At 36.5% G+C, this 12,811-nt stretch overlaps 1 protein-coding gene across 1 annotated transcript; it reads left to right on the top strand.

Annotated features, from left to right (window-relative positions):
• The first annotated feature begins 102 nt into the window (after positions 1-102).
• On the top strand, positions 103-11,632 carry LOC123872457 (protein phosphatase PTC7 homolog). The gene is made up of 5 exons (XM_045916740.1): positions 103-596; positions 1,937-2,116; positions 3,282-3,480; positions 7,895-8,151; positions 9,162-11,632. Exons 1-5 carry the CDS (start codon positions 368-370, stop codon positions 9,209-9,211), a joined length of 915 nt encoding a protein of 304 aa, XP_045772696.1. The 5' UTR covers positions 103-367; the 3' UTR covers positions 9,212-11,632.
• The last annotated feature ends 1,179 nt before the right edge of the window (positions 11,633-12,811 follow it).

Genomic DNA, 12,811 nt, shown 5'->3' on the forward strand with positions numbered 1-12,811 from the left:
AGTCAAAATAAGCTCAATCTCGTGCATTTTTCATTTTTTCCTGTCTGTGGTGTAACTTAGGATATTTTTAGGTTCATTTATTGCATTTTTTGGTAAGCGGCTGGCAGCACTGGTGATCAGTCACAAACTCAGAAAGTCACAAGACAAGATTTCATTTATTTTGTAATTTTGTGAGTGTTGTGTTGTGTGTGTGGTTACGTATGTTCAGCAACCAAAATTGTAGAATAGCTGCCTATGTTGTTGATTGCGTTGTTTTTGTTTTAATCAATTTTGTTGTGTAATCTCTCATGGACCTCCAAAATGGGCTCATTAATGGAAATGCGTTTGTGAATGGGGCCTGGTATCAAAGTACACCACAATTAAATGAATGATGCAGTCTATATTCTGGACAGGCAGAGTGCTATCACGTGCTATAAGAAATGGACTTTCAAGTTTTTCAAATGCTGCTGAATTAAACATTTCGAATAAGAAACATCCGTATTTAGTATCAGTGGTTTGTGGATTTCCTAAAGACATTGCTAATGGAAGATCTCATAAAGGACAGTTTGGAGACGACGCATGGTTTTCCACAAATTTTAACAATGCAGATGTCATTGGTGAGTTACAATTTTTTGATAAGCAAAGTATTGATCACCCAGGAGATCAAAGTGGAATAATAATAATTATATTTGTTATTGTTAGGTACTTAAACAATCTATACTTACTAATAAATAAAATTGAAGTGTCTGCCTGTAATTTCGAAATAACTACCTCATATTGAAGTGTGCCATAACTGAATCATATGTTTTTAAAATTTTTGTCTGTCTGTCTTCTTGAACGGGCTAATCTTCGAAATGGCTGAACCTATTTTCTATTGATTTCTAAATCCCATCAAAACTTATGGGATTTAGATACTTCTGTTACAAATTGGTATTGGACGTATCTACTAAAAAAAGTATATAAAAAAACTACATAAAAATGTATCACAGGGCACACAAATTGAAATAAAAAAAAGCTTATACTTACCTTAACATGAAACAATTAGAGTAGGTAGGTACAACTCATTGAAGTATTTGTATATAAATTTTGAACTACTTTAAAGCCCAGGAGAGTTAGCAGTTAGCACTATACTTTAAAAACTCAGAAAATTGTATTTTGTTATGAACTAAATAAAATATCAAAGGTCCCATCAATTTGAGTGCCACTAAAATTTTACAAGAGACTGAAGTCACAAATGGATTTTCGTGATTATCTCAGTAATGGCAGGCACATAAGTTTACCTGTAGTGTGTTTCATCGAATAGTACCTATGGCGTTATGTTGGCTCCCCTGTATGTCCAACTCATTGGCACCATCTTCTTCTTCTCTCTGGGCTGGTTTCCGCACTTAAACGTTTCCGTCTGTTGTGCGTGTCATTGGCACCATATTTGCATAAGAAAATGCAGATTTTGTTTATTTTCATTTGATTTTCCTGAATAAATGAAATGAAAATAAACAAAATCTGCGTCTTCTCATGCCAATACGGTGCCAATGACCACCCAACAGACAGGGGAGCCAACATAACACCATAGGTACTATTCGATGAAACACACTATACAGTGGCACACCCCTTGACAGCACTTATCTATTGTGACAGAGAGAGAGAGAGAGAGATTTAATAAAACACCTCAGCAAAGACATGCACAGCCATCTTTATAATCGAAGTGTTTTGAAACAGCTGTTTCCTGTGGCGACCATTATATTTCCGCACTAGTGCAAATATGAATATCTCTACACTGCTTTGTAACTGTGCAGTAATATTTTTACTGCCCAAGGGTGGCAAAAATATTACTGCACAGCTATTAATAGTCTTTCTCTAGTTGTAGTTTGTATCTGTTTTGTAGTTTTAATAGTGGTAAAGTAAGAGCCAATTTACAAGTATTATAAATTTTAGTATACAATCTATAAAATGTCTATAGGAGTTGCTGATGGAGTGGGAGGCTGGCGTGCTTACGGCATTGATCCTGGGGAATTCTCATCATATCTTATGAGGACATGTGAGAGGCTTGTCCGGATGGGACACTTCAAAATGTCCGAGCCAGGAGACCTCCTAGCGAAGTCCTACTATGAACTACTAGAACATAAAAAACCTATTTTAGGTAAGCAAAATTTATCTAGATGTTTAGATGTGGTTTTAAATCTGTTTTAACACTTTAATTTTTTTGTGAGTACCAAAAGAATAAGTATCTATTTTACTTAATTATTACAGTGGACCCCTGATAATCCTCCGGCACCTGTCTAATCCAGTACACCCTGTAATCTGACATGTCTATTATTATTGAATTTACTTTTGACATTCATAGTAAAGTATGATTCGTACTTCAGAGTGTATAGCATAAAATCTTATCAATGGATCTGTAATTTAGCAAGAAACAGTTAAAAATTATTTTGCTATAATCCGCCAACAGAAAAAACCTGTATGGTCAAACATGCAGTTACAAGCTAAGCACCGCTTAAGGAGTTGGGGAGGTAACAGACAGATACAGATTTTTTCTGTTGGCGGATTATAGCAAAATAATTTTTAACTGTTTCTTGCTAAACATGAACTTCCGCAAAGTAACGCCTGATTCTATCCAAGATCTGTAATTTGTCAGATTACAAGGTACTCTTTTGTAAAAAAATCTGTTGTCGAAGTTTGTCGGATTACCGGGGGTCCACTGTAGTTATTACTTATATGTAAGCAAATATGTAGCGTAACTGTCTTTGTCACAGTAAAGTCCAAAACTCCATACATTTCCGTATTCAATTTCTCATCTCGTGACTTTTGACGCGACCGGCGACTCTCAAAATCTACTAGCATATATTATTCAGATTGTTACTGGTCACTGCAGACTCGGGAAACACTTTGTACACTGAAAACAAAAATGGCATTCAAAAATGGATGGTTCTGAGTTTCAACTACAACTCTACATCTGCTGTAATTCTGCTAGAAAAACGGTTCATTTGTAAAAAATTCTTTGTCTTGATAACTTTTTTGACATAATATGAGGATTAAGGTCACTATATCATTATAAGCTTATTTATTGCTAAACACATAGAAAAATCAAGATCTTTGATATCTATTTAAACATCTTTGCGGGGTGCACCTTCTGTACTTATAGACAGACGCAATGCACGATGGACTAATAGCCAGGCAACTCAGCCTACGGCGACTGTCAGAATTTGTAATTTATATGGAAGTCGCTGTGCCTGTGCGCACGGAGTTGCAGCGACTGCGGGCGCACAGACTGGCGATCATAAGATTATATTATTCCATTGTTATAGGTAGTAGCACAGCGTGCGTCATGATCCTCGACCGCAACGAGTCGATAATGCGCGCGGCCAACATCGGCGACAGCGGCTTCATGGTGGTGCGCGGCGGGCGCGTGGTGCACCGCTCCCACGAGCAGCAGCACTACTTCAACACGCCCTACCAGCTCAGCCTGCCGCCGCCCGGCCACGACAGGAACGTTCTTAGCGATAGGTGAGTCAGACATAATATTTCATCTTCATTTTTTGCTCAAATTATGGAAGGGTACACGAGTCACAGCCTATTTCACTTGTCGGTAGTCCGGCCCGGCAAAATATTTTGATACAAGTTATTCAAATCTAACTATCCAACTCCAGTTTTGTAACAGCTCCGACAGTCAATCAATAATTTTATTTGCTGTAAATGCAGGTCAACAAAGCTATTAGAAATTTCAATTCATTTATCAGGTTTAAGTCAGGTGTTTTGCCAGCGCCACACGCCCGATAAAAAATCATGTCGCTCGAGCAAGTACGAGTTTTACGAGCTGTCCACATTTGTCGGAAGTCGCGTCAGGCCGGAAAATATTCGATTCCTTTGGATAGGATCGACCTATCTTTTTTGGCTGTTTTTTTTTTTGGTTTTTTTCCTAGCTTCGTCGACGTACATGGTGTACATTCGTAGATAACACAAGTATATTAATTAATGCTTTAATTTTTAAGAATTTTAAGGTATTGAGCATTGAAATTCATGGATTTCTTGGATCTCTGCATCCCGATTGTGTAAGAAAAAGTATTCCTCGTAATCGTAATCGATAGCAAATTTTGCCCCTTGATTGGTTGAATTCGTTGTTCACATTTTTTCACAACCAATCAATGGGCAGAATTTGCTACCGATTACGATTTACGATGAATACGTTTTTCTTACACAATCGGGGTGCTAGTTGTATTCCCTTAAGGTGGAAGCGACGGGCCTGCCCGCGAAATTCAAATTTAATTTGGTTTTTCGCAATTTGTAAACTAATACGAGAACTAATTTGTGAGAATAGTCGATAATAGAATTAATTTCTTAAACTAGGCCCTTTCAAGTAAAAATTTTTATATAACCCTGTGAGGATGATACTGCCATTGTCGCAATTAAAATACCATAAGCCTACAATGTCGTATTAGTTAACAAATTGCGAAAAACCAAATTAAATTTGAATTTCACGGGCAGGCCCGTCTCATGCCCCTTAAAGAGGACAACTTGAATGGTACATTGTTTGAATCCTTTCCAAAAAAAAAACAAGAACTTCATTTTGGAATGGTTCCAGTTTTTGCGATTGAATGTATAAATTACGATCCGCGTTTCATAATTTTCACAAAAATAAACCGTCCTTGTACCAAAAATACAGTACGATAAATGATAATAAAGTAAGCGTTTTCATGAAAAACAAAACAACAACAATTTTCAAATACTTATTAATAAAATATGTATTTAGACTTGGTACAGATAAATTATTATGTTTCAATTAGATCAACCCTTTTGGCTACAAAAACTACTTAGTTAAAATAGATAAACAGACTATAAACATTTTTTATTCTAATAATTTTTTCAGCATTAGTTCAGTCGAATATAGAGAAATGGTACCTATCATTCATTAATCAGTTGTTTGAAAACAATTTTATCAATTGAATACGCTATTAGAAGCGAAGCAAAAGGTTACTTCAATAAAGATAGCTGTATAAACAGCATTCTCAAGGATTTTTAATTATAATATTAATGATAATAAGTGATGTCAAAAGACTCATATTATTTTCTAGCATGTCTATATGCTTATTAATTGTGTATACTTAATAAAATATTTTAAGTATACCGAATTATATATCCAATATATTTTTAATTTAATTAAAAATAAAAACTTAACGAATTAGGGCTAAATTTACTATCTGCATAGTATTCAAATACTCACCTAATTATAAAGATAAAATATAGACCAATTACTGTACTTATCTAGTTTTATCTCTTTGATAAGATTATTTTAAGGTAGAATTGTTATTAATGTCTAGGAAAAGTAGACATAACATTCCACTAATAGATAGGAGGAATTTAGTAAAAGTAATACATGTCCGTACTTATATTCACTACAACTCCATACTACAAATCCATAGTTTTCGGATTTTTTTCTTTAGTTGTGCTATAAGACCTACCCACCTGCCAAATTTCAGGACTCTAGTTCAATGGGAAGTGTCCTATAGGTTTTCTTGACAGACACGAAAGACGGACAGGCAGACAACAAAGTGATCCTATAGGTAAGGGTTCCGTTTGTCCTTTTGAGGTACGGAACCCTAAAAACGTATTCATCGTAATCGACAGCGAATTCTGCCCTTTGATTGGTTGATTTGCTGTTTACATTTTTTCACAGCCAATCAAAAGTCACAATTTTTACCGATTACGATAACGATGAATGCGTTTTTCTTACACAATTGGGTGTGTGTGCATAGGCTACTTTTTATCTCGGAAAATCAAAGAGTTCCCACGGGATTTTCAAACAACCTTAATCCACTCGGACGAAGTCGCGGACATCATTGAAATAGAAAGACAACTGCGCCGAAGCCTATGTCCCCGGCGCAGATACCTACTCTTTAGCATTGAAGTGTAATTAAGTTTTGTAGACTTAATCGCAATCAATGTAATCGCCATAATTTGGCTTTGGGATCATTTAATTGCTTCATTTAGCGGAAAGGTCATTTTGACAATAATATTTGTTTAGTGTATTTGTATTTATCATCAGCTACGGCCTACGCAACATGAGCATACTTCGTAATTTCACAGTCTTTGTCATTATGGATATTATCGTCACATCTCATAAGACTCTCAGTCACAACAAAACTCACAAGTCATAAGACCAGAGGTGAGATAAGTCTACTGTCGTTAATTCAATTATTTAAGGGTTGTTACTTGAGTTTAAACAATTATTATAAGAATCATTATGATAGATTAGACAGCTTTCCATTAGATGGACGCGACGGAAGACATTAAACGAATTACAGGGAGCCGCTGGATCCAGGCGGCACCGCGGCGCAAGACCGTGGCGTGTGGAAATCGCTTAATAAAAGACCTATATCCAGCACTGGACGTCTATCGGTTGACGATGATGATGATGATGAAGCAGTATCTGCTGATGCGCCTATGTCACTTGTGCTTAGAAATTTTTGTGATCTATTTTTAAATTGATTAATCGAGCTTGACAATAAACATCCTACTTATGGCAATTTATTCCTACTTGAATGTTTTTAATTTGTTTAAGCCACAATAAATACTTAGATCTTATTATATCTAGAGCCAAAAATCGATTAAGTGCGAATGTACTCGCACGCGAAGGGTAGCGTACCATCAAATTACAACAACAAATTACCCTTTAAATTTAAACATGGCGGCCATTTTGAATGTTTTCTTATTTGTTGTTATAGCGGCAACATAGTAGAAATACACACTCTAAAAAAATCATCTTTACCTATTACGGTTCACGAGACAAACATTTCGCTGACAGACAGACGAACGGACAACGGAGGCTTGGCCTTATTTGCACCGTTCGGGTACGGAACTCTAAAAAGTTTATATTTTTTAGTTTGAACAGCTTTAGGTATGTGTTGCACATTTTATAAATGAAAAATGTATAGATATTTTCGTATTGCGTCAACAACCCTAGTGATTACTGGTCATGTGCTCTCATTCCATAGCGTTTGTTGTATTTCTGCACGCACTAATATTAGAATTTTTGGTCCATTGGATATTTGCCAGCTCTTAGCACTCACGTGCTCAGTTTAATTTGTTTTAATGGAAAATCTTGTTTATTTACGTGCTCCATTTTTCTATTGCCTACTATTTTTTACAACAATGTCTTTTATAATAAACTTTGAGCCAGCACTTAGCCGCAATTTTATCAGTGCGATTCAAATCCAAGTCTGCTAAACGACCTATTGATTGGTTTTGACCTCTACTACTACGTATATTTAAATAACGAGTTAGAAAGGAAGAAGAATGAGTTGGTATCGGTAACATCATCTTGCAAAATAACAATATACATATTTTATATTATACACCTGACTTGTGATTTTTATTTTCAATGAAGGCACAAAAAATGAATTGACTGGACACGAAAACGCTAATTTAATTAATATATAAAGGGAAAAGGTGACTGACTGACTGATATATCAACGCACAGCTCAAACTACTGGACGGATCGGGCTGAAAGGCATAGAGGCTATTATGACGGAGACATCCGCTAAGGATTTTTGAAAATTCAAACCCCAAGGTGGTAAATCAGAGGTTTGAAATTAGTGCAGTTCACGCGGACGAAGTCGCGGGCATAAGCTAGTTAGCAATATAATATTATGTCATTTGATAGGTTGTTAATTTATATAAAATTTTACCTTCCGCTTTTTAGGGTTCTGTAGTAAACAAAAACCCTAAGGCGCCATCCTATAATTGCTGCGATGCGATTTCATCAGTATGATAATTTAGCTTACTACCATTTTAGACTGCAACATCGTTTACCACCAAGTGAGCAGTGATGGAGTCAAGGGCTATCTTGTATTTGAATAAAAAAAAGTAATATACCAACTTCAATAAAGATAAAATGTATTTGAAGTTAGCGAATGGCTTGCAGGCCAGAATCGGCGGAGACGGCGGAGTTCGGCGTGGAGTGCGGCGACGTGATCCTCGTGGCGACGGACGGCGTGTTCGACAACGTGCCCGAGCCCGTGCTGCTGGCCGAGATGCGGCGCGCGCACGCCGCGCCGGGCGAGGCGGGGCTGCAGGCCGTGGCCAACTCCATCGCGTGGATGGCGCGCAACCTCTCCTTCGACGGCTGCTACATGTCGCCCTTCGCCAAGAGCGCCAGGCAGAACGGCATCGACGCCATAGGTGAGTTCTACACGTTACTCTGACAAGTGTTGACTTCGTCGTAGCAAATTCGACGCCTGCTACACGTCGCTCTTCGCCAAGAGCGCGAGACAGAGCGGTATCGATGCGATAGGTGAGTTCTTCACGTTCAGGCCTGTTATACTCTGACAAGTGTTGAGTTCGTCGTAGCAAAATCGACGGCTTGTACTTACACGTCACCCTTCGCGAAGAGAGACAACGGCATCGCGATTTCGGATTCGCGAATTTGATGAGTCCCCGCGCACCAAGTAGCCTGATTGCGGCAGCCAATCGGAATCCAAGAAGTAATACCAAATACTGATTTGCACGGTAAAAATATCGTGCATCCTCTTAAGTCATTTGAGTAACGTTGTAAATGTTGATTGAAATAAGTGATCGGAAGAGAGCACTCTTAAAAAGCTTATGCAAGCTGATGCAGGCATTCGAGACTCGCATATTGGAATTTGCTAGTAATGTCAAGGACAAATCTAGCGGATAATTAAAAAGTTAAGCGAGCCTCAAATTATTTATGCGCGAGGACGAAACGCAGAGGAAAAGGTCCGCTATAGATTGGTCAAAACTAAGTATTGATACTGAATTTTGAAAAGAGGGGTCTCTCCGTCACTCGCTCCATACAAACGTAGTTCGTCTCTCATTGGAACACTAACCAATTATATTAAATGGAATTTTGTAGAAACGTTCCGGGAACTAATATCTATGCCTGTTGTTTTCCAGATTTCCGTTAAAATATTCGGTTTCAAAGTACAAATCTTTGAGCCCCTGTAATTTTAAAATTACATATTTTTAGAAAAATCTAAAACACCACAGGCACAGATATTAGTTTCTAGAATATGTCTGCAAAATTTTATGGACTTAAGTTGCTTAATATTCAAATGAAATAGGGGCTACGATTGTATGGAGTAAGTGACGGAGAGAGTCCTGTTAATGCTATGAAACTGTAGAATTTGTAGTGTATAAAACGTATTTTCAACTATTACTTTGTTTATTTGCAGGAGGAAAACCAGACGACATAACGGTGCTACTCGCAATCGTAGCGCTATGAAGATGTCATCATGTGATTTACTAGATTATATTTTTAGGAACAGGTTTTTTCAAAAACCATTCGCATACACTAGCTTAAACAACGACACCAAAAAATTTAAATATTGGTATTTTTGAATTTAGGCTTAATTTCAATCGTCAATTTCTTTTAGCAATACAATTTTTCTACGAACTTGTACAACTTTGGTGAGAATTAATAAGATCTTATTCAAAATGTCTTTCTGTCTGTGTTAGCATTTAGGCCACTAGATTACACAGAATTATTTTCAATTTGTTTTGTAAATGTTTTGTTTAATATAGGTTTGTTGTGGTTAATAAAGTCAATTAATTGTAATTTGTATTTGCACTGTCGGAGCTAAAATGAAATGGTGTAATAAATAATCCATACTAATATCATAAATGTGAAAGTGTGTCTGTCTGCTAGCTTTTCACGGCCCATCCGTTTAACCGATTAAGATGAAATTTGGCACAGCGATAGATAGCTTGCATTCCGAGGATGGACATGGCTACTTTGGTCGTGGAAAATCAAAGAGTTCCCAAGAGATTTTTAAAAACCAAAAACCACGCGAGCGAAACCGCGTGTGTCATCTAGTTACATATGTAAAAAAGACGTAGAGCGTACGTATCTAAAGCGAAGGCTTGAAACTACATAGTACAATTGGGTCACATTTGTAGAGCGCTATCTATTCTACTCTCATGCGTTTTTATCTTCAATCTCATCTCATCACCAAGCACGAATTGTATACCCCATTTAATATGAACATGTCTATGGTATGAAATGCCATTAGTAAATTATTGTATCAAGGAAATAATTAATAGTCTTTGTTAGGCTGTCTGTATGGTTAAAATCTGAATGTTTCACGAAATTTCCCGGTACACTTAAACTAGGTGCTACAACTGCACAATAAAAAAAATTGATTTACCATTGTTAAAATATAAGTATGGACTGTTATGGCTATTCTCACGTATTTATTCGATGTAAGCACGACTAGTTTCGACTCATCCGGGGTTTTTTTTTCATAGGGACTCAGTTTGCTGCGCGTCGCGGTTGAGACAGGCTGAGATCTATAGAAGGTACACTGTTAAAACGAGACAGCGTTATACCGCTGGCATTAATCTGTCATATTTTACTTGGAACTTAAATCTAAGCCAAGTCAAAGTGCACTCTATAGATTTCAACCTAAGTGTATCTATACTTAAGTTGTTAAAATATCCCTTAGTCTCTAGTTAATCATTTGTTATACATCTAGAGACCGGGTACAAAGTCCAAAGGTAAGGGATAAATGCAATTGATACATATACTTGTTACATTAATAGAGACACGTCAGAGTGGTACTGCATACAATTATAACAGTAATAATATCAGTTCACCAGTTTAATGAAAATAACTGGTCAAGTGAGTGTCACAAAATACATAACGTAGGGTTCCGTAGTCGCTAGTTGCTAAAAATTATGACAGTCATTATATTTTAAAGGAGAGTTTTTCCAAAAACTTCATATTATGTAAATGATTTTAAAATACCTATTTAACGATATCACTTAAGTGGGTAAACCAATTTCGGCTACCTTCTATTCTTCTATTTTTTTTTATATTTTATTATCTTCGGCTATTTCGGCTTTCGGGTTAATGTTCAGAAGGTTACCTAACATGAATGGTTTTTTAAGTTTAATATAACGACGAGAAGTATCCTATAAGGTTTTGATTCCCTTGACGGGTCTTGGCAGACACAACACTGAGGTGATCCTATAGGGTTCCTTTTTCTCTAAAGATACGGAACCCTAAAAAAGTATAACTTAACGAAATATTTATACCTACTCTTTTGACCACAGAAGCTCTGTTGCTTCTAAGGGCCGCGATGGACATGGTAGGTACAGTGCGCAAAACAAGTACAGTCCAATCTGAAGTTTGCATAGGTCATAGACTAAAGATTAAATACACAAGCCCCGCTCAGATCTGCTTTTATACAATGCGCAGTCATGTGCCTCGTGTTCGGATTGAACTACTTGTTTTGCGCGTACTATAATATATACCCTCACGCAGTCTATCCACGTCTTAAGTATATATGTGACTGGTTTTTACTAATGATATAGATCATCTACGACTTACCAGGCTGCATGGTCTACGACCTTTGCCTTTCCTGAAGGGGATAAAAATTAAAACTAAATAACTAATGATATAGAGATTGTTGGTTTGTTGTTGTGGAATTGTATTAATGCAAGGACAAAGGCGCGGATATCTATTTGTTGTTGTAATAAATGTGTAATTCGATGTTTGAATGAAGACTGATTTTTTATTTAAAGGTTGAAGATGATTGAATCGAGATTTTACTAAGCCATGTTCAAATTGTAGCTAACAGTTCTGTGTAAGTAGTATTCTTTTTTTATTTGTTTTTCTACTTTTTCGATATCAATTAAGTGTTTTGACAAACGTCGCAGACTTTTCATAAACTTGTGTATGTTTTCCTACTGTATTGTTGTATCATTAAAATAATGTTTGGACTATTTCATATTATGGTCGGATGTATGTGGGCTGACTAGCTATCTAATTATTTTAGGTTGCGGCTGTAGTTGTTTTGATTCTTATGAACGAAAATGTGATGTTTTTTCTCTTAGTTAGAAATCACTGAAATGGGCATCTTATACAAGTACGCTGGATAGGTGTGCCATACAAAATTCATCATCATCATCATCATCACGTGCCTTCTTCGAAACGAAGTTTGGCGGTCATCATTTGAAAAGCTTCTTTATTAAAAGCCACCTCTTTCAACTTCGGGTAACTAAGCCTTGTACAAAATTACAGCTTCTTTTGTGCCGATTCTAAGTGCCTCACCAAGCACCAGGAATTAAAATTTACACTTTGGGTCAAAATGGTCTTTGTGTTGGCACTGTGTTGACAGTCTTATCAGTCATCACTAACGTTTAGTTCCAGGTACGCTCACATGACGCTCGCTGCCGTTATATATCAGCGTCAAAATGACGCAAATCAAGTTGCTTCAAAAACAGGCGGCAATCGCAGGTCCAGTGTACTTGTATTAATAGACGTACGGTGTACATAGTTTGTATGTTTGTCTGTCATTTGACATTGTTTTTATATATGAATCTTTTTTAATTTGTCTACCTAACTATCCTGCATATTGCATGCAAAAATCTTTTACCTTTGTTTACCTATTAAAAATTGTAATATTAACAACAAAATTGTTAAGTGCAAAGAAATTTTACTTGTAACAAATTCAAGGTATTCTAAAAATGCGTGTGAGAGAAATTATTGTATCATAGTAGACATTGAAAAATGTTATATTACAATAAATTTTGAAATGTTGGTTAGAAACAGGTGATAGGTACTTTGCGAAAGTCCATCATATACAAGGAACAACAATCTTAATTTGCTATATCTAAGCCAAATATAACAACATTTTGGTAGCAACAATAATTTGGTATTGGTTGGCAATAATAAAATTATAAATAAACCTATGTTAATTAATTGACCTACTATATTACGTAAGCGACAGGTAGGTTTGAAGAAGGTAGGCTGCAGCCAGCATGCCCTGAGAAAAATTATGTTCGTGCGCACGCCATTATTTGCTAGTAAATGGCGTGCGCA

Source organism: Maniola jurtina, chromosome 15 (genome assembly GCF_905333055.1).
Source record: "Maniola jurtina chromosome 15, ilManJurt1.1, whole genome shotgun sequence".
In the NCBI taxonomy this organism is placed as follows: Eukaryota; Metazoa; Arthropoda; class Insecta; order Lepidoptera; family Nymphalidae; genus Maniola; species Maniola jurtina.